This window comes from Neomonachus schauinslandi, chromosome 7, assembly GCF_002201575.2.
Source record: "Neomonachus schauinslandi chromosome 7, ASM220157v2, whole genome shotgun sequence".
NCBI lineage: Eukaryota > Metazoa > Chordata > Mammalia > Carnivora > Phocidae > Neomonachus > Neomonachus schauinslandi.
In genome coordinates, this window is record NC_058409.1 from 31,304,256 (window position 1) to 31,330,068 (window position 25,813).

The 25,813-nt window shown below is 46.6% G+C and overlaps 3 protein-coding genes across 5 annotated transcripts; 1 reads left to right on the plus strand and 2 right to left on the minus strand.

Moving 5' to 3' along the window:
- Positions 1-12,010: 12,010 nt before the first annotated feature.
- CD14 (CD14 molecule) lies at positions 12,011-13,759 on the minus strand. Its single transcript, XM_021701912.1, has 2 exons — positions 13,369-13,759; positions 12,011-13,280 (listed from the first exon to the last, which is right to left on the minus strand). Exons 1-2 carry the CDS (start codon positions 13,369-13,371, stop codon positions 12,168-12,170), a joined length of 1,116 nt encoding a protein of 371 aa, XP_021557587.1. The 5' UTR covers positions 13,372-13,759; the 3' UTR covers positions 12,011-12,167.
- A 4,096-nt stretch (positions 13,760-17,855) lies between these two features.
- On the plus strand, positions 17,856-23,522 carry TMCO6 (transmembrane and coiled-coil domains 6). Of its 3 annotated transcripts, none has more exons than XM_021702055.1 (12): positions 17,856-17,916; positions 18,190-18,321; positions 20,256-20,371; positions 20,475-20,658; positions 20,910-21,014; positions 21,191-21,276; positions 21,505-21,621; positions 21,827-21,938; positions 22,053-22,239; positions 22,394-22,488; positions 22,878-23,045; positions 23,292-23,522. In XM_021702055.1, the coding sequence occupies exons 6-12, from the start codon at positions 21,266-21,268 to the stop codon at positions 23,403-23,405; spliced, it is 804 nt and encodes a 267-aa protein (XP_021557730.1). In that variant the 5' UTR covers positions 17,856-17,916; positions 18,190-18,321; positions 20,256-20,371; positions 20,475-20,658; positions 20,910-21,014; positions 21,191-21,265; the 3' UTR covers positions 23,406-23,522. The 3 variants fall into 3 exon arrangements, with proteins under 3 accessions (XP_021557730.1, XP_021557729.1, XP_021557731.1); XM_021702054.1 differs by having other exon boundaries at positions 17,867-18,023; positions 18,209-18,321; XM_021702056.1 differs by having other exon boundaries at positions 17,890-17,916; positions 18,209-18,321.
- A 4-nt stretch (positions 23,523-23,526) lies between these two features.
- NDUFA2 (NADH:ubiquinone oxidoreductase subunit A2) lies at positions 23,527-25,764 on the minus strand. The gene is made up of 3 exons (XM_021702058.1): positions 25,630-25,764; positions 25,401-25,507; positions 23,527-23,828 (listed from the first exon to the last, which is right to left on the minus strand). Exons 1-3 carry the CDS (start codon positions 25,728-25,730, stop codon positions 23,737-23,739), a joined length of 300 nt encoding a protein of 99 aa, XP_021557733.1. The 5' UTR covers positions 25,731-25,764; the 3' UTR covers positions 23,527-23,736.
- Between the last annotated feature and the right edge of the window lie 49 nt (positions 25,765-25,813).

Consider the following 25,813-nt stretch of genomic DNA (forward strand, 5'->3'; position numbering starts at 1 on the left):
GGGAAAAATAAGATAAAAACAGAGAGGGAGGCAAACCATAAAAGACTCTTAACTATAGGAAACAAACTGAGGATTGCTGAAGGGGAGGTGGGTGGGGAGCCAGGGTAACTGGATGATGGGCATTAGGGAGGGCATTTGGTGTAATGAGCACTGCGTGTTATATGCAACTGATGAATCACTAAATTCTACCCCTGAAACTAATAATACATTGTATGTTAACTAAATTGAATTTAAATTTAAAAATTTTTAAATAATAGCTTATCAAGATATAATCCACATACCATATATTTTACCCATTTAAAGTATATATTTCAATGGCTTTTACTATCACCATTTTAGAGCATTTCCATCACTTTATAAAGAAACTTGGTTTCCTTTATTATCACCTCCCTAACCCCACCCTACTACAATCACTAGACAACCATTAATCTATTTTCTGTCTCCATAGATTTGGCTATTCTGGACTTTTCATATAAGAGGAATCACAGTCTGTGTTCTTTTTATGACTGGCTTCTTTCACTTGACATAATGTTTTCAAGGTTCATCCATGCTGTAGCATGCATCAGGACTTCTTTCCTTTCTATGACTGAATGATTTTCTTTCCCCCCCACCACCTTCCTCGTCCCCTCCCCCTCCTCCCCCTCCTCCCCCACTGAATGAATGCTTTTCCACATAGAGGTGAAATGACTTCTGTCACCAACTATGCAGAGTTTGCCCAACCCTGATGGCTAAGAGCACGTCTCCACAAGATTGCCCTCACTTCAGACACTAGTCTCAAGCTTGGGGTCCCCAGGTCTTCCTCATTCTGACCAGCTAGCAAAATTTTCAGGTGTTCCCACCATTCCTGCACGTTCCATAATTTGCTAGAACGACTTACAGAACTCAGGAAGGCACATTATACTTACTGTATCTGACACCAATTCTCTGACACCAACTGGGTGTCCTTTTTTTTTTTTAAGATTTTATTTATTTATTTATTTGGCAGAGAGAGACACAGCGAGAGAGGGAACACAAGCAGGGAGAGTGAGAGAGGGAGAAGCAGGCTTCCCGCTGGGCAGGGAGCCCGATGCGAGGCTTGATCCCAGGACCCTGGGATCATGACCTGAGCCAAAGGCAGACGCTTGACTGACTAAGCCACCCAGGCGTCCCAGGTGTCCTATATTTCAATCCAATTTTGACACTAACTACCTGGAGTTAGCACCAGTTCCCACAAGGCAGTCCTCCCGACTGCCCTTATTTTTTATGACAGCCACAAGTGGGGTCCCCAAGTTGCTTGCACGACTGTCTGACTTGGCTACAGATTTGGGAGTTCTGATAACTACTCTTCAGGTTCTATAACTCACTAGAATGACTCATAGAACTCAAGAAGGTGCTCTACTTATGATTACCTTTTTATTATAAATAAACAATTAGGGCGCCTGGGTGGCTCAGTCGTTAAGTGTCTGCCTTCGGCTCAGGTCATGATGCTGGGGTCCCGGGATCGAGTCCCACATCGGGCTCCCTGCTCGGCGGGAGGCCTGCTTCTCCCTCTCCCGCTCCCCCTGCTTGTGTTCCTGCTCTCGCTGTCTCTCTCTGTCAAATAAATAAAATCTTTAAAAAAAAAAAATAAATAAATAAATAAACAATTAGATGAAGAGGTACATAGGGCGAGGTCTGGAAGGGGCCTGAACACAGGAATTCCTGTTCCTGTGGAGTCGGGCTGTGCTGCAAGAGTTATTTTTAATTGAGATTTCATTATGTAAGCATGTTTCATTAAATCATAGGCTATGTGACTGAACTAAACTCCAGCCAATTACATGGTTGTTTTTTTTCTGATGAGCAGCCTTCTCCATCCTGAAGCTATCCGGGGGTCCAGCCAGAAGTCACCTCACTAGCATAGCAGAAAGACTCCTATCATTCAAGAAATTCCAAAAGTTTTTGAAGCTCTGCTCCTTCAACTGGAGACAAAGACCAGATATATTCTTTATTATACCACAAGCCATTTGATGGTTTTTCACCAAGGATCCCTTATAGCAAAAGGATCATACCTGTTTGATTATCTACATTTCGTAAAGTATTTATATAAGAGAACAATAATAAAAACATGAATACGGTAGTTCCCCCTTATTTATGGAGGGTGTATTTCAAGACACCCAATAGATGCCTAAAACCACAGATAGTTCCAAACCCCATATATACTATGCTTTTTCTTATGCATACCTATGGTAAAGTTTAATTTATAAATCAGCCACAGTAAGAGATTAACAACAATAATAATAAAATAGAACAGTTATAACAATATACTATAATAAAAATTATGTGGATGTGTGTTCTCTCTTTCAAAATATCTTATTGTTGGGGCACCTGGTTGGCTCAGTTGGTTAAGCATCTGACTCTTAATTTTGGTTCAGGTCATGATCTCGGGGTCATGAGATCAAGCCCAGCATTTGGCTCCATGCTGGACATGGAGTCTGCTTAAGATTCTTTCTCACTCTCTCCCTCTGCCCCTCCCGCTGCTTGCTCATGCTTGGCGATCTCTCGCTCTAAAAAAAAAAAAAAAAAGAAAGAAAAGAAAAAAGTATCTTATTGTACTGGACTCACCGCCCTCTTCTTTTGAGGATGTGAGATGATCAAATGCCTATGTGAGGAGATGAAGCGAGCTGAATGATGTAGACATTGTGACATAGCCTTGAGGAACTGAAACTGCAGAGATAAACTGTAGATAAGGGGGTAATGAATTTATGTATGCCTAACATTTGAAGGAATCAGTGTGGGGTAGGCATAGGAGGCCGTTAATTAAATTTCCCAGTCTATCGATATTATAATCTTACCAACAATGCCAGTGGTACCTTATATGTTATTGTGTAGATGCAATACAAAAAACAAGAGTAATTAGTCCAGTCCATAACTCTGTTTTGTGATCAAAATGTCTCCCAGGGCAAGGCTTCCTAGGTTTGCAGTCTTCCATTTTAATCTGGTCATATAGTTGAGTTGAACAGTGCTGCTATGAATATTTTGGTACAAAATTTTGTTTTACATATTCCTTTTCAATCCTTTTGCATATATACCTAGAAGTAGTATTGCTGGATCATATGGTAATTATACGTTTAACTTTTTGAGGAACAGCCAAACTGTTTTTCACAGTGGCTGTCCCATATTACATTCCCACCAGCAACATGTGAGGGTTCTTATTTATCCACATTCTCACCAACAGTTCTTTTTCTTCTTTCTTTTTATTAGAGCCATACTAGTGGGTGTGAAGTGGTGCTTCATTATGGCTTTGATTTGCATTTTCCTTAATGACCAATGATTTTGAGAATCTTTTCACATGCCTGTTTGGCCATCTGTATAGCTTCTTTGGAAAAATATCGATTTAAGTTCTTTGCCCAGGTTTTAATTATTGTTTGTCTTTTTGCAGCTCATTAATGAAGAATGATATTAAGCATCTTTTCCTGTGCTTTTCAGGCATGTGTATAGTTTCTTTGGAGGAATGGCTATTTAAGTCTTTCCCCCACTTTTTTTTTTTAAGATTTTATTTATTTATTTGAGAGAGAGACTGAGAGAGAGAGAGCATGAGAGGGGGGAGGGTCGGGAGGGTCAGAGGGAGAAGCAGACTCCCTGCCGAGCAGGGAGCCCGATGCGGGACTCGATCCAGGGACTAGATCCAGGGACTCCAGGATCATGACCTGAGCCGAAGGCAGTCGCTTAACCAACTGAGCCACCCAGGCGCCCAGTCTTTCCCCCACTTTTTACTTGAATTGTCTTTTTTTGTTGATGAGTTAAGGAGCTGTGTATATATCCTGGATACTAGACCATTATCAGATATATAATTTGCAAATATTTTCTCCCGTTTTGTAGGTTGTCTTTTCATCTTTTTGATAATGTTCTTTGATGCAGAAAAGTTTTTATTTTTTTTAAAGATTTTATTTATTGGGGTGCCTGGGTGGCTCAGTCGTTAAGCGTCTGCCTTCCGGTCAGGTCATGATCCCAGGGTGCTGGGATCGAGCCCCGCATCTGGCTCCCTGCTTTGCGGGAAGCCTGCTTCTCCCTCTCCCACTCCCCCTGCTTGTGTTCCCTCTCTCGCTGTGTCTCTCTGTGTCAAATAAATAAATAAAATCAGGGAGCCAGATGCGGGGCTCGATCCCAAGACCCTGGGATCATGACCTGAGCTGAAGGCAGACGCTTAACGACTGAGCCACCCAGGTGCCCTGAAAAGTTTTTAATTTTGATGAAATTCAGTTTATTGGTTTTTTCTTTGTTTTTCTTGCTTTTGGTGTCATATCTCAGAATTCATTGCCAGATCAGAGGTCATGAGGATTAATTTTTGTGTTTTCTTCTAAGAGCTTTATAGTTTTATTTTTTAAAAAAGAGTTAATTTTGTATACAGTCTGAGTTAAGGATACAAATTAATTCATCTGTATCTGGATATCCAGGGGTCCCAGTGCCATTTGTTTGAAAGATTTCTTCATTGGGCGCCTGGGTGGCTCAGTCGGTTGGGCGACTGCCTTCGGCTCAGGTCATGATCCCAGAGTCCAGGGATCGAGTCCCGCATCAGGCTCCCTGCTCGGCAGGAAGCCTGCTTCTCCCTCTGACCCTACCCCCTCTTGGGCTCTCTCTCACTCTCTCTCTCTCTCAAATAAATAAAATCTTAAAAAAAAAGAAAGACTTCTTCATTGAATGTTCTCGACGTCCTTGTCAAAATCAGCTGTCCATAGAAACATGGGTTTATTTCTGGACTCTCACTTCTCTCTCAATGATCTCTATGTTTGTCCTTATGCCAGTTTCACAGTGTCTTCATTACTATTGCTTCACAAAAAGCTTTGAAATCAGGAAGTGTAAGCCCTCCAACTTTGTTCTTGTTTTATAAGATTGTTTTGTCTACAGCATCTATGGAAATTCCATATGAACAAAAAGCTTAAATTCTTTTTTTTTTTTAAAGATTTTATTTATTTATTTGACAGAGAGAGATACAGCGAGAGAGGGAACACAAGCAGGGGGAGTGGCAGAGGGAGAAGCAGGCCTCCCGCTGAGCAGGGAGCCCGATGTGGAGCTCGATCCCAGGACCCTGGGATCATGACCTGAGCTGAAGGCAGACACTTAACGACTGAGCCACCCAGGTGCCCCAAAAAACTTAAATTCTTATAAGACATTAATTGAATCTGTGGGTCAATTAGGGGAGAATTGACATCTTAACAATATTAAGATCCATGTATGTGAGATGCTATTCCATTTATTTAGATCTTATTTAATTTCTTTCAACAGCATTTTGTAGTTTTAGGAGTATAAGTTTGCTCTTCTTTGCTTATATTTATTCCTAATTATTGTATTCCTTTTGATGCTATTGTAAATGAATTTTTTTGAAATTTCATTTTCAGTATGTTCATTGCAAGTGTATAGATATAAAATTGATTTTTGTACATTGACCTTGTATCTTACAACTTTATTGAACTTGATTAGTTCTAATATATTTTAGTGAATCCACAAGGTTTTTTTTTAAGATTTTATTTATTTATTTGAGAGAGAGAGAATGAGAGAGAGAGAGAGAGTTTGAGAAGGGGGGAGGGTCAGAGGGAGAAGCAGGCTCCCCACTGAGCAGGGACCCCGATGTGGGACTTGATCCTGGGACTCCAGGATCATGACCTGAGCCGAAGACAGTTGCTTAACCGACTGAGCCACCCAGGTGCCCCCCATAGGATTTTTTAAATATACATGATCATAAAATCTATGAATTTAGATAGTTGTACTTCTTGCTTTCCAACCTGAATGTAATTTATTTCTTTTTCTTGAGTAATTACCATGGCCGGAATCTCTAGAACAATGTCAGATGAAGGTGGTAAGGACATATATCCTTGTTTTGTTGCTCATCTCAGGGCAAAAACACCCAGTCTTTGATTATTAACTATGATATCAACTGACTTTTTTTTGTAGATGCCCTTGATCATGTTGAGGATATTCCCTTCTCTTCCTAGTTTGTCGGGTGGTTTTTTTTGTTTTTTTTTTTCATGAAAGATGTTGGATTTCATCAGATGCTTCTGTGTTTATTTAGATGATCGTGTTTTTATGTTTTATTCTGATATATGGTGTATTACATTAACTGATTTTCAGATGTTAAACCAACTTTGCATTCCTGGGATAAATCCCAATCGGTCATTGTATATAATTATTTTTATACATTCTTCTTATAAATTGCTGGAGTCAATTTCTAGTATTTTATTGGGGTTTTTTCATTCATATTCATAAGGGAAATTGGACTATAGCTTTATTTTCTTGTGATTTGTCAAGCAGTCTTGCTTAAACATTACCACAATATCATACCTATCACATACAATACCATACCTAAAAAACACTAGTGATTTTTTTATATCCTCAAAAATCCAGGTCAGTGTTCAAATTTCTTCCATTGTAGATAATTTGAGATGGCTCATAAAGAGGCTTTCCTGATCTAGAGAATAAGGGGGTTCTGATTTTGATAAGTGGCGGGGGGTGGGGTGTTGGAGAAAAGAAGACTCCGTGGGAAAGAGCAGAAACTCTTGACTCAGGTATAAGAACTTCTGAGGAAAAGAATTGACGTCTGTCTGGTTCCAGATGACAGCGCAGGAACAAAAGAGGAAGCTACAGGGAGACTTTCTGGCTCAGAAATGGAAGTCCTATGACCCCGGTCCTACTGTTGCAATATACAATTCATTACACCACACCAGATATCCAAATTCATTGTACATGTGGAAGTAGAACTGTTGCTTCTCTCTCTCTCTCTTTTTTTAAAGATTTTATTTATTTATTTGAGAGAGAGAATGAGATAGACAGAGCATGAGAGGGGGGAGGGTCAGAGGGAGAAGCAGACTCCCCGCTGAGCAGGGAGCCTGATGCGGGACTCCAGGATCTTGACCTGAGCCAAAGGCAGTCGCTTAACCAACTGAGCCACCCAGGCGCCCCACGTTGCTTCTCTTAATCCATGCTTCCCTCCTTGTTACTTCCTTCCCTTTCTAGGGCACATTTTTCAGCCTCGCCCTTATCAACACAACTTGCTCAATCCTTGGGTGTCAGTTGGGCTGCCCTGTGCACCCACCCTCAATTTTGCTCTGCCAGTTTTTTTTTAATTAATTAATTTTATTTTATTTTTTTATTTTGCGAGAGAGAGAATGAGAGACAGAGAGCACGAGAGGGGAAGGGTCAGAGGGAGAAGCAGACCCCCCGCTGAGCAGGGAAGCCCGATGCGGGACTCGATCCCGGGACTCCAGGATCATGACCTGAGCCGAAGGCAGTCGCTTAACCAACTGAGCCACCCAGGCGCCCTTTGCTCTGCCAGTTTTTAAGTTGGTTTTTTTTTCCCCAGAAGAAATTGTTTCATGCATTGCTGTAGATTCAGTGTATCAGTGGGAGAAGATGAGTTCAGAATCTTCCTGCATCACCCTTTTGAACAAGAACCTCTACCCACCCCTGATTTTGAATGTGTGAATCCTACTCCTAGGCTGCTGTACACTGTCAGATCAGAAAATGCCACATGCCTTGTGACTGGAACTGTGACACATACTTTATGACCTCCAACCTCAGTTAGAAAAATATTTTTATTTGACCTTAATGAAGCAAAACACTAATCAGTTTTTCCTCACTTAACTCATGGCAGTAATACGCCTCAGCCCACTCTTTCCATTCATTCAATCAATTTTTTAGTAAAGATTTATGGAGCACCACCGTGTGCCAGGGACTGTCTTTGGGACAAGAGATTCAGAAGTAAACAAGATTGACACCGCTGCTGCTCTGAGCAGTTGTCATGGAACTTCCAACACAATACTCAACAAACAAAAAAGGCACAAATAAAGATGATTTCCAATTGAGATTAATGCTGTGAAGAAAATAATGTACAACGTTGTGATCAGGATAACGAGGCAGGAGGGGCTCCTTCAGATGAGGTAACGTTTAAATTGAATCCTGAACAATGAGGTGCCTGCCATAGAAAGATCTGTATTTAGAGTGAATTTGGTAGAAGTTCCATAGTCTCCTGTTACCTCAGGACCATCTTTACCCAAATACCCTGCTTTCCAGCCTGGTGACTATAAGTTGACTGCTTGTGTGTTTATCTGAAGGCCAACCCCTTTACTGGTGAATTAGGTACCAGTCCTCTTCTACCTATTCAAGGTCATTCCTCCGGCAGGGCTCTCTTCTTTCTCCTACATCATCAAGTTCCCTCTCTACTGGATTATTCCCATGCTATTTCTCTTATCTTAAAAACCAATTAACATGGGGCGCCTGGATGGCTCAGTCGGTTAAGGACCAACTCTTGATTTCAGCTCAGGCCATGGTCTCATTGTTGTGGGTTGGAGCCCCATGTCAGGCTCTGCGTGTCAGGAATCTGCTTGAGATTCTCTCTCCCTCTCCCTCTGCCCCTCCCCCCACTTGCACGTGTGTGATCTTTCACTCTTTAAAAAATATAAATCTTTTTAAAAAATCAGTTAACGTAACACCATACTCAATAGTGAAAGACTGAAAACTTACCCTCTAAAATCAGGATCAAGACAAGGATGCCGACTTTTGCCACTTCTATTTTTTTTTAAAGATTTTATCTATTTATTTGAGAGAGAGAGAATGAGAGAGAGAGCACATGAGAGGGGGAGGGTCAGAGGGAGAAGCAAACTCCCCGCTGAGCAGGGAGCCCAATGTGGGACTCAATCCAGGGACTCCAGGATCATGACCTGAGCCGAAGGCAACCGCTCAACCAACTGAGCCACCCAGGCGCCCCTTGCCACTTCTATTTAACATAGTGGAATCCTAGCTAAAGAAATTAGGCAAGAAAAAGAAATAAAAAGAAGAAGTAAAATTATCTCTGTTCGCAGATGACATGATCTTATATGTAGAAAATCGTAAAGAGGGGCGCTGGGTGGCTCAGTCAGTGAGGCGTCCAACCTTTGGGTCCGCTCAGGTCATGATCTCATGCATTGCGGGTTCGAGCCCTCCGATGGGCTCCGTGCTCAGTGGGGAATCTGCTTGAAGAGTCTCTCCCTCTGCCCCTCCCCCCATTCACTCATGAGAGCTCTCTCTCTCTAATAAATAAATAAATAAATCTTTTTTTTTTAAAGAAAATCATAAAGATTTCACACACAAAAAACTGTTAGAATAAACAAATTCAGGAAATTTTCAGGATACAAAATTAACAAATAAAGTCCAGTAAGTTTTGGGATGCCTGGGTGGCTTAGTCAGTTAAGTGTCTGCCTTCCGCTCAGGTCATGATCCCAGGGTCCTGGGATCGAGTTCTGCATCAGGCTCCTTGCCGGCTTCTCCCTGCTTCTCCCTCTGCCTGCCACTCCCCCTGCCTGTGCTCTCTTTCTCTCTCTGACATATAAATAAATAAAATCTTAAAAAAAAAAATCCAGTGAGTTTCTATACACTGATGATGAACAATCTGAACAAGAAATTAAGAAAAACAATTCCATGGGCGCCTGGGTGGCTCAGTTGGTTAAGCGACTGCCTTCGGCTCAGGTCATGATCCCGGAGTCCTGGGATCGAGTCCCACATCCAGCTCCTGGCTCAGCAGGGAGCCTGCTTCTCCCTCTGACCCTATCCCCTCTCATGCTGTTTCTCTCTCTCTCTCTCTCTCAAATAAATAAATTAATTAAATCTTTAAAAAAAAAAAAGAAAAACAATTCCATTTACAATAGCATTAAAAAGAATAAAATACTTGGGAATTAACCAAAGACTTGTGGAGTGAAAACTACAAAACATTGCTGAAATAATTAAAGACACAACTAAATTGGGGCACCGGGGTGGCTCAGTTGTTTAAGCATCTGCCTTCTGCTCTCTCTCTCTCTCTCTGTCAAATAAATATTTATTATTTGACAAGCAGGGGGAGGGGAAGAGGGAGAAACAGGCTCCCCGCTGAGCAGGGAGCCCAACTTGGGGCTCGATCCCAGGACTCTGGGATCATGACCTGAGCCGAAAGCAGTCATCCAACCAACTGAGCCACCCAGGCGCCCCTAAATAAAATATTTTTTAAAAACTTTCTAACCACTCATTCTTGACTTTTAAACTTACCTCCTCATAGTTTGGTAATTAAACAGTGTGTGGGCTGGCACTTGCCATAGATGATATTTTGAATAGCATTGCCTTACAAGGCCCTACATAATCTGGCCCTGCTATCCTCTCATGTTTTCTCTTACTGTTCTTCCCTACCACCCCTGCTCACCCTGCTTCAGCCACACTGGCCTCCTTTTTGTTTCCTTTACCATTCCAAAGATCTCAGAATTTTTGTGCTTGCCATTGTTTCTGCCTGAAATGCTATTCCCACAGATATCCTCAAGCTCACTTTCCCAATTCACTCAGGAGTTTGTTCAAATATCCCTATCAGAGAGACCTTCCTAACACTCTCATATAACATATCAATCCTCAACACTCCGTCCTCTTCACAACACTTACCATAGTCTGATATATTATATGTTTATTGTCTTCCCCTCAGCCTCACTATCCAACTAGAATCTGAATTCCATATGAACAAGAACTTCTGTATTACTCCCGCTCTATCCACAGGGTTTAGCATAGTCCCTGGCACATAACTGGCACTTGAATGAATCAATGTCTCCAGCTTCCATCACTGTGATCTCCAGCCCTACCTAATCAGTTATAATTCCCAGATCTGGCCATATACTTTCAGGTTTCTGAGCCTTTTAAAGTACCCATTTTTGCCTGGGAATGTCCTTCCTGAGGAGGTGATAGTCAACTCTCAGACCCAGATTAAATGTCTCCTTTCCTATACAGCCTTCCAGAGGACCTCATAGAGTTGATCCCTCCCACTCGTTGAATTACAACTATCTTTTCTGTGTACATCTCCCTTATTGGATTGAGAATTCCCTGAGAACATGGCTGTTTTGGATTCATCTCTTTGTATATCAGGATCGTAACACAGAGCTTGAGGTTGAGCAGGGGTTCCATAACTTTGATGAAGAGTGCTCAAAGCTATTCAGATGTAAAGAGCTGCTTGAGGTCGTTAGTTCTCTGACACTGGAAATGTTCCACGAGGCTGGATTAAATCCTCTTGGAGATGTTCCAGGGGGTTTCCTGACTGCGGTTGGCAGTTTATTTACCTGTGCCCATGGATTCTTTGAGTCTGTGGTCTGGTAACCTGTGTAACTCTTCCAACAATGTTACTTTGCATCCTCATTCCTACCTGTGTGGCTCTGGACACTGGAGGGAGGCAGGCCAGAGGGCTGTGCTTATATTCTCCCTGCCCCCCCCATCCCTCTCCCAGGTCCTCTGTGAGGCAGGTGTCTAGCTCTCTGATGGATGCGGCTGCCTCCTCGATGTAAAGAAGGGACTCCTAGGAGGAACAGTACCTCTTGGCTGATGCCCTGGGTCCCTGAGATAATGTGGTTTGGAGGGCACATGTCGTTAATTGCCCTGTGAAAGGTCTAAGAGGCTGTGACAGGTCTAAGCTATTATCCTATCTGCAAATTAAAGATCCAGCCAGAAACAATTATACACACATTTACTAACCTAATGACAAGATATCTGGTTCAGAGATAGACTGTTAAATGACAGCATCTTGGAACAGTCCTCCATGCACAAATTCCCCATTAGATGACACAGTGAAAGCCGGTGTACCTGTGTGTGCAGAGGGGCTTTACACAGCAGAAGAGAAACCCTGAAATTATGAAACTCAGAACTTATGTAGGACAGGTGGCAGAGCTGTCCCTTCTCCCTGGAGAGTGGGAGAGAGAAAGAGAGAGAGAGAATAAGCAAGTAACTCCGGGTTTTATTACCTTTGAAAGGCAGAGCAGCTGGCTCTTGGAAAGTGCACCAGAGAGGAAACATTCTGTATCTTTCTAGGCATGTTTACCATTCAAACATCCTTCAACATGGATGTAAGTAATCTCAGAAAGCCAGATTGTACAGAAACCCCCGTTTCTCAGGCACAGTCCTGGACAGGAAACTCCCTGCCTCATCCGCCCTTTAAGTCCTATTCTTAGGTTTCTAGGGAATTAGGATGAAGAAAGCTAAATATAATGGATTCCACAGCCAGCACTGTGCCCCAGCAGATCACAGACACCCATTGAGTGAATGACACAAATCGTTGTTTCAGATTTTAATGAAGATGGGGCAGAGGGTTGGTTGGTTAAAAAAAAAAAAAAAAAAAAGACGTCCCGATAAGGCTTCCCTGGAGCCAGGGCAATCCGAGCCGATTCATTTGTCTCTCGTGGGCCTTAGGTGAAGCCTCCCACCCTTTGAAACACCACGAAGGTTCCTGACATCCCCACCGCCAGGGCCGAATGCGCACAGGCTGGGACCACGCCAGACTTCATCGGGTCTTCTTGGTAGTTGGGGCCTTCAGGGTCCAGAAAGGGATTCCCATCCAGTGTCAGGTTACTCACCTTGGGCAGCTCTTCTGGCCGAGGCTCTCTGTTCAGCTTGTTGCACCTAAGATCAAGCACGCTAAGCCTGGCCGGTAGTCCCTTAGGCACCTGCTCCAGCCCAGCGAAGGACAAGTTGAGAGATGTCAGTGTGCTGGGCCAGACACACCCAGGAGCGCCGGGGGCGGTGGCGCGCAGCGAGTTGTGGCTGAGGTCTAGGCGGTGGGGTTGCACACCCGCCGCCGCCATCGCCAAGCACACGCCGTTGGGCGTCTCTATCCCGGCGTTCCGTAAAACTAGAGCCTGGAGGGCCGGGAACTTGTGCGGACAGAGAGCTGCTGTCAGTCCGCGCTCGCCCAGTCGGGGATTGTCGGATAGGTCTAAGGTGGTGAGGGCCGGGAAGGTGCGGAGCTGCGCGCAGGAAAAAGCAAGCGAGTGTGCTTGCGCAATGTTCAGTACCTTGAGGCCGGGCTTCAGCCACTGCTGCAGTTCGGCGAGCCAGGCACCTCCCGTTGCCCACGACACGTTCCGGAGACTGAGGGTGGAGAGCGCAGGCCCAGTGGCTTCCCGAGGCGGCGGCGGCGTGGCGCCGGTTACCTCCAGGTCCTGGAGCGTCAGTTCCTTGAGGCGGGAGTACCCCAGCGCACGCAAGAAGGCGGCCACAAGGCTAGCGGGAACCTGTGCGGAGGCCACTGTGAGCCGCCGCAAGCGCAGAGCCTTGACCATGTCAGCGTACTGCTTCGGGTCCGTGTGTGCGGCTTTTAGGAATTGTTGCAGGCTGCGGCCGCCGCCGTGGATCTCCACCTCGATGGCACTTACACACTGGAAGGCGCTGGACCACTCGGGCTCCGGATCCGTGAAGTTGCAGAAGCAGCGGAAATCCTCGTCGTCCACTTCGCAGGGCTCTAGTGCGGGTTCCGAGACGCACAGCGCTGGCGGCAGCAGCAGCAGCAACAAGCAGAGCACCTAGGAAGAAAGCGGAGGTCAGGGCGGCCCCAGTCAGCCCCTGAGGTTCCTTGAGCAGCTCCCTTTCGGCCCCAAGACCTACACTCACCATGGTCGATTGCGGCTCCGAGCCTCTGCGTCCAGGCAGGCTCAGGGAAGGGCTCCGGCTTCCTTCCTACACAGCCGCACTCACTGGTTTCTAGGCTCCACACACGTATCTGTCCTCTTGGGCGGCCTGAGAGTTTATGTAACCCTGGATGTCACTCTGTTCTTTTCTCTGTGAACCCTGGTCACTCTCCACCTGTCTGCCACCGAACTACTCTATGCAGTGTACCCTTCTGGGAAGTTTTGCAATGAGGGATGTTGCCAGGACTGTAACAGGAAGGATCATGTAGGACATGTAGAGTGCAATGCCCCCGGCAGTGCCCTGATGAGTCAGACACCCCAGGCTTGTTTGCTAGCTTTGGGGAAAGAAAAATCCCTAGTGCTTCAGGCCAGAACTCTCACCTCCCCCTGCCTTTATCCCAGCGATTCAACCGGGGTAGTTTTTTAACTTTTCCCTAGTCTTGGTGGTTACTATTAACTTACCGACACCCAATCCAATCCCCTGAATACCCTCGGATATTTAACTAGATATGTTGCGGAGGAGATTGCAAACTTCATCTGTTGACTCCAAGGGATAGAGTGAAGTTCAAGAGGAAGTTGGTCTGAAGAACAACTCCCTTCCTTTTTTTTTTTTTTTTGCTGACTTGTTCTTTATTAAGAAAGTAACAGCTTTATTTTTTCAAAGATTATTTATTTATTTGTTTGAGAGAGTGAGAGAGAGAGAGAGTGGGGTGAGGAGCAGAGGGAGAGGGACAAGCAGACTCCTCACCCAGCACCCAGCTTGATGAAGGGCTGAACACCAGGATCCTGAGATCATGACCTGAGCCGAAACCAAGAGTGGGACACTCAGCCGACTGAGCCACTCAGGAGCCCCAGCTTTCTTTTTTAAAAAACATTTATTTAGGGGCGCCTGGGTGGCTCAGTTGGTTAAGCGACTGCTTTCGGCTCAGGTCATGATCCTGGAGTCCCTGGATCGAGTCCCGCATCGGGCTCCCTGCTCAGCGGGGAGTCTGCTTCTCCCTCTGACCCTCCCCCCTCTCATGTGCTCTCTCTCATTCTCTCTCAAATAAATAAATAAAATCTTTAAAAAAATAAAAATAAAAATAAAAAACATTTATTTATTCATTTCAGAAAGAGAGACAGAGAGAGAGAGTGCTCGAGCAGGGGTGGGGGGGGGCAGAGGGAGGAGAAGCAGACTCCCTGCTGAGTGGGGAGCCCCACGCAGGGCTCAATCCCAGGACCCTGAGATCATGATCTGAGCCAAAATCAAGACAAGATGCTTAACTGACTGAACCACTCAGGCTTTAAAATAATAGCTTTCTTAAAAGTAGAGGTGTTTAACAGAGACACATTGGCCAAGTAGCTCCACCTCTTGCAGTTTCCATTTCCTTGCCCTGAAATTGAGAAACAGGTATTTCTAACCTAGTTTTCCCCCTTGTGCCTAGCTCTCCCTTGCCCTTCCCCCTCCAACACAGATCCTATGTCCTGGGAAGGAAAGGCTGGACCTTTGTTGAATGAGGTTAATTAGTAACTCACCTGTTTTGCCAAGAAAAAAAAAAGCAAGTGTCCCAGAGGGTGAATAGGGGCTGTGCTTTTACAACCACCCTCACAGTTCTTCACCTGTAAATTCTGAGGCAAGAGCTATATTAAAGATGTTTGAATTCTCACTTCTCCTATTTTTTTTTATAAATGGCTTCACATCTCATTCCAAACAAGGAGGTTTCATTAGACCTCACTGCTCCCTGTGTATCTTGTTGGGCATGCCCTGATATCCTGAGCCATGCCCCAAGGCCAGCCAGGCCAGGTCACTGGAACATCCCCGAGGACCAAGAATGTGAGTGTAGCTCAGTGTTAAATACACTGACTCTGTGGTCAGACAGCCAGGCTTGGAATCCCAGCTCTACCACTAAGGTTGTAATACTTGGGCAAGTTTCTGGACCTCAGATTTCTGGGCTCCTGATTTGTAAAATGGAGAAAATGGTAGTACTTGTCTATGACTACACAGCCACACCTATTAAGAGTAGTCCTGATTTTTATGTTCTTCATCAGTGCCTCTACATTCAGAAGACTCAGGCCACTGAAGCCTGGCTCCTTAGCAAATCCCATTATTTTAAGGGAGGCACTCTGGATGACGATTGCAAGCAAAGAGGGGCAGTAATGGTTCTGCAAGGATCCTCAACTCACACCTTGATTCAACAAATATCTATCATTTGTCTACCAAATGTCAGGGCTGGTACAAAGCCCAGGGATGCAGACATGACCATCACACCATCCCTCGAGTACTCCAGGAGGTGGGGAAGGCAAACACAGATCCAGACTACAGTCCATAGGGAAGAGGACGCACAGAGGAAAGAAACTAAGCATTTGTGGGAGCAGTGGAGAAAGGAACAGTTAGCTCTGTATTAGAGAGGACATGGGGCTGTTTTTTACAGGGTTGACAGTGATGTTGGGCAGATAAATGCAAAAAAAAACAGGGTGAGCAGCTGTAACTGTCTGGGCAGGCATTTTGCCTGGTGACTTGTCTTACCTTCCTCACCAGGGGAAACATGTAGGTGTTAGAAGCAGCCTGTCCCATGACAAAGGAGAGAAGATCCAGACTCTATTCCCAGCCAGAGCATGGTGCATAGCAGTTGCTCAGTAAATGGCTGTCCCAGAGATGGATGGATGCTAGGCCTGGAGGGATGTGGGGGCAGGATAATGGTCTGCAGATATTTAACTAGGTGGTTTGTGGAAGAGATTAAAGGCAATTGACTCCAAGAGGTGGAATTAAACTCTAGGAAAGGAAGTTGGTTTAAAAGTGCCAAATCCTAACCACTAGACTACCAGAGGAAGTTGACTTGAAGAACAGTTCCCTTTCTTGGATTTGTTCTTATTCGTACATTTCCCTAAATAATAGCTTTCTAAAAATTAGAGACCTCCAATAAAAATTATTTTTTTAGATTTTATTTTATTTATTTGAGAGAGAGAGAGCACAAGCAGGGGGAGTGGGAGAGGGAGAAGCAGGCTCCCCACTGAGCAGGGAGCCCAATGTGGGGTTCGATCCCAGGACCCTGGGATCATGACCTGAGCCGAAGGGAGACGCTTAACCGACTGAGCCACACAGGCACCCCCTCCAATAAAAATTCTTTTTTTTTTTTTTAAAGATTTTTAAAATTTATTTATTTGAGACAGAGAGAGCACATGAGAGGGGGGGAGGGTCAGAGGCAGAAGCAGGCTCCCTGCCGAGCAGGGAGCCCGATGCGGGACTCGATGCGGGACTCGATGCGGGACTCGATGCGGGACTCGATGCGGGACTCGATGCGGGACTCGATGCGGGACTCGATCCAGGGACTCCAGGATCATGACCTGAGCCGAAGGCAGTCGCTTAACCAACTGAGCCATCCAGGCGCCCTCCAATAAAAATTCTTAACTGCTACCAGGACTCCACTCTCTTGGAGCTGTGAAGGGGATTTAGGGAGGAGACAACGTCAAACAATTACACTGTAACTTCATGACAGTAAAAATGGTTATGAAGTATATGGTGCTATAGGCTCTCATGACAGGGACAGAGGTCCAGTAGTTCTGAGTACGGGACATTGGAATTGAGATCTCAATGGTGGTTTTAATTAAGGGAAGGGTGCTGGTTGGGTGGGGGGGGGGTCAGTCAGAGACAGGGCTCTAGACAGGGCAACAGCCTGGCCAAAAGCCTGGAGGAGGAAAAAAGGAGGGCTTGTTTAGGGAACAAAGAGAAGATCCCAGGAGAGATGAATAAGGCGAGGTGCCCTTCCAGTGAAGACTGGAGAGTTATGCAGGGATTAGACCATGTAAAGCTTACTTTGCCACAATTCGGATTTCGAGGGTGAGGGACATGGTTTTTTAGTTCACCAGTGTTTCCCCAGTACGTAGTAGTTAGTGGTGCTCAAAATTTGGTTTAAGAATTACTTTATCCCCAAAATAATGCGATTCACTTTTATGCAGGACAGTGAAATAATTATATTTGTCTCATTTTCTTCATACGCGCATAATGGGGATAATTGTCGTTGTGTAGAACATTCAATAAGGTAATGCAAATCCAGCGTTCATCAGTGGGAGCTGAGTTTTTGGTGAAATCTTCCTAGAACTCGGGGTAGTTTTTTAATGTTCGTCTAGGGTGTGTTAAGTGTGGGGAGGTTGTATTTGTTGAACGGAAGGTGACGCACTGGCAGTCCGGATCGAGGTGGAGTTTCTTTCCTGGAATCGGGAAAGAGAAAGAATTGGGAAGGAGAAATACCAATCAGAAGCAGAGTGGGCGCTGCGACCCAGGCTCTCCGTTGCCCAGGTCCTACCCAGCCTCTAGCTTTCGCCCCGCCCCTCCCTGCCCTTGCCCGGCCCGCCAGTCCCTGCCCTTGCCCCGCCCCTCCGGCCCTTGCCCCACCCCATTCTACTCTCCCTTCGCCCCCCCCCTCCTTCGGTCTGCCCGCCTTCATTTTGCACTGTGCTCCGCCCAGTCGCACCTCCTTTTCCGCCCCGCGCTGCGGCTGCGCGGTCCGTGCCTTCTAGGCTCAGGGACCGGCTTCCTCGCTCTGGGCTCCTGGCAAGTTTTCTCCAGCTCCACCATGTGGAGCGGACGGCAGGGCCGCCTCAGGCCGGTGGGCTGCGTAGTGGAGGAGCTACGGTGCCGCCGGCGGGAGCGGGAGGCAGGTGCGGGAGGGCAAGGGAGACGGGAAGATGCCGGCGGGAGCATCGTAGCTCCTCCACTACCGAGGAGTGGGTGGTATGGCGGCTGGCATGGCGGTCGGGGATAGGATGAGGAGGCCCTCGGGTGGCAGACGGGATTCAAGGTGCTAGATGCCCCTCCTACGTTCAGCCGGCTCCTTTGCCCCCAGCACTGCGGAAGGCGCGGAGGGAGCAGCAGCTGGTCAGTAAGAGGCTGCTGAGAGACGACGTCCTGGAGGAAGTCGAAGGGGGATGTGTGGCCAAGATCCTCGGGGAAGCTGAGGTGAGGTGACCGGGTGCTCGGTGAGTTGTTCTACGCCGACTGGCGCCAAATTCCTTTTGAGCTCGGCGCCAAACCTGAACGCGGCCCCTTCAATACCTCCATCCATCCAGTGGGCCAAGCCAGAAACTGGGAAAGTACCCTCGAGAACTCTGTCCCTCATCCCCACATCAATACATCAGGTCCTAGCCCTTTTTTCACCTCCTAAAGAGCTCTGGCGCCTTTACGATGGAGAACATCGCAGCTACCACTATCCTCTTCTCCGTGTACTCACAGTAGCCTTCTAACAGGTCATTTGCATCTTGCTTGCCGCTTTCAAGTTCATTCTCCATACCTCAGTCAGATGTCTCTTAAAAATCCAAAATCTGGGGCGCCTGGGTGGCTTGGTTAAGGGTCTGATTCTTGGGTTTGGCTCAGGTCATGATCTCCGGGTAGTGAGATCCAGCCCCTCGTTGGGCTCCGTGGTCAGCATGGAGTCTGCTTGAGATTCTCTCCCTTTCCTTCTGTCCCTCTCCTCTGTGTGAGCTCTCTCTCTTTCTCTCTAAAATAAATAAATCTTTGGGGCACCTCGGTGGCTCAGTCAGTTAGACATCTGCCTTGGGCTGGGGTTGTGATCCCATGGTCCTGGGATCAAGTCCCATATCCGGCTCCCTGCTCAGCGGGGAGCCTGCTTCTCCCTATCCCTCTGCTACACCCCCTTCTTGTGCTATTTCTCTCTCTCTCAGATAAAATCTTAAAAATACATAAATCTTAAATAAAAATTCAAAATCCTTCCTTCCTAGATGAATGGTCTAACGTTTGCCTAGCTCCAACCTTGCCAGTTTACTCATCTTAGCCAAAATTCTCCCTTTTCAGTTTTTGAAAGAATATACTAGGCTCTTTCCTGTCTCAAGGCCTTTACATTTGCTACATCTAAAAGTGGGTCCCTTTTAGTATTCTGTCTTGACAGCCTGTTTGCAGAATATTAATCATACTAATTGTTTGCTTGTTTATCGTTTCTCCAACTAGACTTTAAATCCATGGGAATCTAGACCCTATCTTCTTTGTTGTCATTGAAAACTCAGATGCCCTATAGTATCTGACATATAGTAGATGGTCATTATTTATTGAATAAGTGAATGACATGATTAGTTTTAGCTGATTTATTCATTCAGCAAGCATTGGGCATCCCCTTTGTTTATAATGTCTATGTTTACATGTGTTGTTTACAGAAGCACTCATGCCTAGGTTATACCATTGGTTCATTGGTTCATTGTGTGCTTGCTTTATGCCAAGACACTGTGCTGGGGTCTGAGGTACACAAAGATGAGGAGAGTCCCTTTCTGTGTGGTACTTGCAGCAGCCCAGTGAAGAAGACAGGCGTGCTTACCACCTGTCATGAAGGAAACATGAGGCACAATAGGAACCCCTAAGTCTGAAAGGAAGCCAGAAAGAACTTACTTCCCAAAGGCGGTAACAGGAACAGAAATCTGAAGGGAGCGGAGGACCTGGGGAGGGTATCCCAGGCAGAAGGAATAGATTGTGCAAAAGCTTGGAAGCATTAAAAGACAAGTCATGTTTTGCTGCTTGGTGTTGGGAGTATAGGTTGCATGGGGAGAATGGCTAGAGGGGTAGGTTGTGCCAGACTGAAAGCTTTAAATGTTACCTTTGAAATAACTCTAAGAAGGCAGGAAATACGTTATTCCCATTTTTCAGGTGAAAAACTGAGGTTTAGGTTCCTTGTAAGTGGCAGGGCTGGTATTAAACCCAGTTCTGATTCCCTCTTCTGTCTACTCTACTGCAAGATTGATGCTTATTAGCCATATTAGCATGAATGACAAGTTCTAGGGATGGTGGAACATTAGAGTGCTCACAGGTGAAGTGGGCAGAGTAGGACTCACACTTGCTTTCTGGCAACTTTGTGTTGCCATTGCTCCTCTCCCTGCCCTGCACTCCAGATCCAACAGTTCCTCCGGTTAGCGCAACGAGGGACAGAGGAAAAGGAGAGAGAGAGGGCTCTGGTCAGCCTTCGTCGAGGCTTGCAGCACCCTGAGACGCAGCAGACATTCATCTGGTCAGTATGGGTGGTGAGTGGGGCCTGGGCCTCTGAGGGATGGACAGGAGTGTGGAGGGGATGGGCCAGAGGCTGAGCAGGGCTCTGGTACTCACTCATGTAGGCTGGAGGGCAGCATTCGGACCTTGGTCGGGCTTCTGACCAGCAGCCAAGCCCTGTTGCAGCTAGAGGCCGCTCGGTGCCTTCATGAGCTCTCTCATTCTGAGCAGTCTGCGGTGGCTGAGGCCTGCCTGCCAGCCACTTCATACCTTCTCACCTACCTCTCCGGTCACAGCTCAGACTTTATAGTAAGCCCTGCCCCTTCCTACCTTGTTTTTGGCTTGGTTTAAATATTGTGCTTTTGGGTCTAGTTTGAGCTGGCACATAGGGGGAAGAAGAAAATTGGTTTCCCCTGATGTCCCTAGCCATACATAGGCCCATCACCTTCCACACCCTTTTGCCCAGAGCCTCAAGGGCAAGACTATTCATCCTCTGCACCCCCACCCCCACGCTAGCCTGAGACAGGCCATGCCCCGTGCTTTTGTTGTCCCACTCTCAGGAGCTCTGTCTGTATACACTGGGTAACCTGATTGTGGAGAGTGAGGCTGTGAGAAGGCAGCTCCTGCCACAGGGCATTGTTCCAGCTTTGGCTGCCTGCATCCAGGTGAGCATCCATCCATTTTCTCCCTCCTTGGGCAGCCCTCCCCTGTCTTCTCTCTACATGGCCCCCCCGCTTTGTTTAGGCAGCTCCAGCCTCTGCCCTGTGCTAAGGGGTTGAAAGTCACAGGAAATCTTATGACCCAGCTTCCAGAGTCAGATCTCTACCCTGTCTACTTCTAGTCCCCCCATCTGACTGTGCTGGAAGCCCTTGGATATGCCTTGTCCCAGCTCCTGCAGGCTAAGGAAGCTCCAGAGATGATCATCCCGTAAGTAAAACTGTGTCTGCAGATGTGGAGGCAGGTGTGACCTACTTGTTGATGTAGCCGCTGGACACCTGATTGAGTTTTGTTTCCAAAACTTGCACATTTTGGCTCGATGTATCTGGCTGGGAAGAGCTTTGGATTTGGATACTTTCCCACCTGCTGTTAGGGTTTGGGAAGAATGACTGACATCTTGCCTTCTGTGGTTCCAACTCACAACTCTCCTGTTGGCAGCTCTGTCTTGGGCTCCATTCTCCCCCAGCATATCCTGCGACTGTTGCAACCTGGCCCAAAGCTGAACCTTGGGGTCGCTGTGGAGTTTGCCTGGTGCCTGCACTACATCATCTGCAGGTAACACAGACCATTTGCAAAAGTGCCACAGACTTGCCCTGGGGCTCCCTTCTAGACATGGGTTTTTGAACTTCGGTTTCTAGAATTGCAATGAGTTTTCTTCCCTCTTCTCTGCTTGGATCCCAGGAAACCCAGCAATCTAGGCCATTTGCCATCCTAAAGGTGGAGTTGACTGAGTAGTGACTACTTCCTTTTTATTGCCTAGCCAGGTCAACAATGCCCTGCTTATCTACCATGGGGGTCTGTCCACTCTGGGGCTGCTGCTGTTGGATATGGCTGCGGCTGTCCAGAGAACTGAGGATGCAGGACTGGAGTTGGTAGGTGAAGAGGACAGGTCAAGATCTGGGCTACCTTTCTTCTTACTTTGCACCTCCTCCAGTACGTAGGTAACCCCTTCCTCCTTACACTGTACTCCCAACTTGTCTTTGCAGCTGGCATGCCCTGTGCTTCGGTGTCTAAGCAACTTGCTAACAGAAGCAGCAGTGGAGGTTGGGGGAGGGCCAAATCAGCTTGACGATGAGCGTGTTGTGGCGGCCTTATTTATCCTTCTGCAGTTCTTCCTTCAGAAACAGCCCAGCCTACTTCCTGAGGGCCTCTGGCTCCTTAACAACCTCACTGGTACGTACCATAATGTGCCTAGGCCTAGACCTTTAAATTCTGGGTATGCTTCCTCACTGCCTGGGCTGAGGTGGGTAGGATTGGGGCCGGGGTGGTGGTGGGAGGCAGGTTCAGGCCCGTTTGAGGGACTTCATCCTCACATTTTCCCTTCCAGCGAATAGTTCTAGTTTCTGTACCTCCTTGCTCTCCATGGATCTGATCGAGCCCCTCTTGCAGTTGCTGCCAGTTTCTAATGTGGTGAGCGTATTGGTAGGTATTGGGGTCACCTAAGTCCAGGATCTGATGGCCAAAGTAAAAACACTGGGAGCAGGCCTTTGCACTCAGAAGTACCCTTACCTGAGGAGTGGCAGGTGGTGTGGTATGGATGGCTTCAGGGCCAGACCAGTCTAGGTGTGAATCCCTAACTGTTTTACTAGTTACTAACCTTGGGCAGATCAGCTTATCACCTTAAACTTTAGTTTCCTCATGTATAATTTGAGAATAGCAGTGCTACCCGAGGGCAGCTGTGGAATTACAAAACATGGATTAAGTGTTTGGCACCGTACCTGACCATTTGATCAGCAGTCCATATATTTTAGCTCTATCATTAGTGTTCAGTTTTCATCCTTTGTGGGGACTGTATACATGTCTCTCTGCAGGTGCTCACAGTTCTGTGCAATGTGGCTGAGAAGGGTCCTGCTTACTGCCAACATCTGTGGCCAGGGCCCTTGCTCCCCTGCTTGATGGGCATGCTAGCCTCCTCTGATACTGAAGTAGTAGGCCAGAGTTTAGAGCTGCTGCAACTGCTGTTCCTCTATCGGCCAGAGGTGAGTTTTGGCCCTGGTACCCCTGTTCTGAGGCCTCTAGTCTCACCATGGCCCCTTTCCTTCCCATCCTATCTATAGTCACTTCTCTGGGCCTGGCAAGCCTATGTGGACTCCAGGTCAGAAATTCCTGCCTCTTGTTGGGAAGGCACTCTTCTGAATAGAGGTGGGCTAACCTGTAAGGCTGTGGGAATCAAGTGTTGGGTTACAGGGACCCAAGTGTTGAGTCCTTTTCTTTCCTGCCCTCAGGCTGTGGAGGCGTTTCTGCAGCAATCAGGGCTGCAGGTCCTAGAAAAGCATCAGGAGGAGGCACAGCTCCAGGATCGTGTGCATGCTCTCCAGAAGACAGCTCTTCACAGGTGACCTGGCTTCTCGATGCCACTCATTCAACTCATCACCTCCCCCTACCCCCTCAACTCTTGCTCCTGGATCCTCTTTTGAGGATTTAGAACCATGACATTTCATGCTCTCTGCTCCTATGTTGGGGACAGAATAAAGTTTTATTTTTGTATTATACTGCTTTGCCTCAGTGGTTGCACGATGGGGTGGAGGGTAAAATGAGGACAAGAACATCCAGAGATGGCATTTTTCGGCACAAGCTTTATAAAGAACAGAAGAACACTTTTTTCACATTGTACTCAGTCCTACAGAGCCCAAGCTGTGGGGCTTTTGCTCTTAACAATCAGTGGAGGCTTCAGGCTTTGCCACTTAGCACATTCTCCACAGCTCTGGTTACCTGATCAGCACTGAAGTTGTTCAAAGAGACATTCTTCTCTTGGCCAAATGCTGAGAAGAGAGAAAGGTGACTAAATATCTCGTATGTGGGGCTACCAAAATATTAATAAAAGGTCTTGTCTTCAAATTACAGTCTTGTTAGGATGAGAAAAGTAGTATACAAATATGACCAAGGTGTATTTGGGATACCTAGAATTTATCCAGGGGTTCTCAAACACATCTAGGAAGCCCAGGTCCAACTAGAATTTTGGCTTATTCTGGGTGGTCACGATGGGAAGGAAGATGTTTCAGAGAGTTTTTAGGGGCCTGGTAAGGTATTTATTATTAGCCACTACGAACAGTGCTTTGCATGGGCCTAGCCTTGGCTGGGTGCCAATTCTGTGGCTTCTATAGTTCTAGTATAATACACTAAAGTAATTTGTGTCCATCTCCTCCTCTAGTCTACTGGCTTTTTCCTCCTCCAAACAATTTTTAATGCATACTGCAGCTATCCACTGTTAGAACCAGTCTACCTTAGGTATGACTTTTTTTTTTTTTTTTTAAGATTTTATTTTATTTATTTATTTGAGAGAGAGCACAAGAAGGGGTAGGGTCAGAGGGAGAAGCAGACTCCCTGCCGAACAGGGAGCCCAATGCGGGACTCGATCCTGGGATTCCGGGATCGTGACCTGAGCGGAAGGCTGTGGCTTAACCAACTGAGCCACCCGGGCGCCCAGATATGACTTATTTTCTCCCTGCCCCGACATTCCTAGAGGAAGATCTATGTGTCAAGCAACATGACCATAATTTTCAGATTGTGGTAAACTTAGAGAATATGATAAAATGGAGCTAAGCGCAATGTTACATAATTTGCCAGGGAATGCCTTATTAAGGAGGTGCTATATAATTTCAGACCTGAATAACAAGGTGAATTCTAACCAGCTAGCCATGAAAATCTGGTAGAAGTGCATCCTAGAAAGGGGGGACAGGTGTAAAGGCTAAACCCTGTTGTATCCTACTACATAATCTTAGGTATGTTCGATAAAAAAATTTTTTTTTGGTAAGCTCTATGCCCAACATGGGGCTTGAACTCATGACCGGGAGATCAAGAGTTGTATGCTCTACTGATTGAACCAGCCCGTGCCCCTGTTGCATAAAATTTTTGATTCACCTTTCTAACCTTTACTATGAGAAAAGAAAGAATCCACCCCCTCATATAATTAATGAAGATTAAATGAGATGTAGGCAAGGAAGTACTCAACGCAGATCTTAGCATTAAGTGCTCAACAGTCATTATCATATGCTTGTATTATTGAGATTCTCACACTACCTGAAATGGCACTACCCACATGTCATGTGTAAGGACCCACTTCGATGGGAATTGACGAGCATCTCTTTCCCATCTGAACCCTGTTCTGAATTATGAAACCGACAGCTCCTGGTCCCTACGCACATGGGTATTACTCGAGACACCAGCATTCTATAACCCCGCGAATGTAAGTTTATCCGAAACAACGTCAACAGCAAGGCCGAAGTCCGAGTTCCAGTCTCCCTACAGGTTTCTGTGTGACCCTGGATGGCCCTTTCTCTCCTCCAACCCTTGTTTTCCTACTGGGGTCCCAGACCGCCCGCTTCCCCGCTCACCGTAGCGGGCCCAGAGTTTGGGCTGCACATCAGAACACTCGCGGATTAGGATGGGCAGGCCAGGGTTCGCCTTCTTCAGCTCCACATAGTGTTTCTCGATGAATTCCCTATGGGGCGGGAGAGAAAGCCGTGCGTGCTGTCTACGCGCCGGCCTCCCCAAACACCCGGGAGGCAGAGGTCGTGACCTGGGCACCCTGAAGCCTACCGGCCCTACCACCTTGCGCCTCACCTGACGCCCTGGCTGCCGGGCGAGCGCTGGCACAAGTGGACGCGAATCTCACGTAGGCCAAGTTTGGCCCCGATCCCGCGACTCACTGCAGCAGCCGCCATCTCCGCTGGTGTCTAACTCCCCGCCCCAGGACTTCCGGCCAAGTTCTCCAAGCCGACCAATCGCGGCCGCCCCCGTTCCCGCG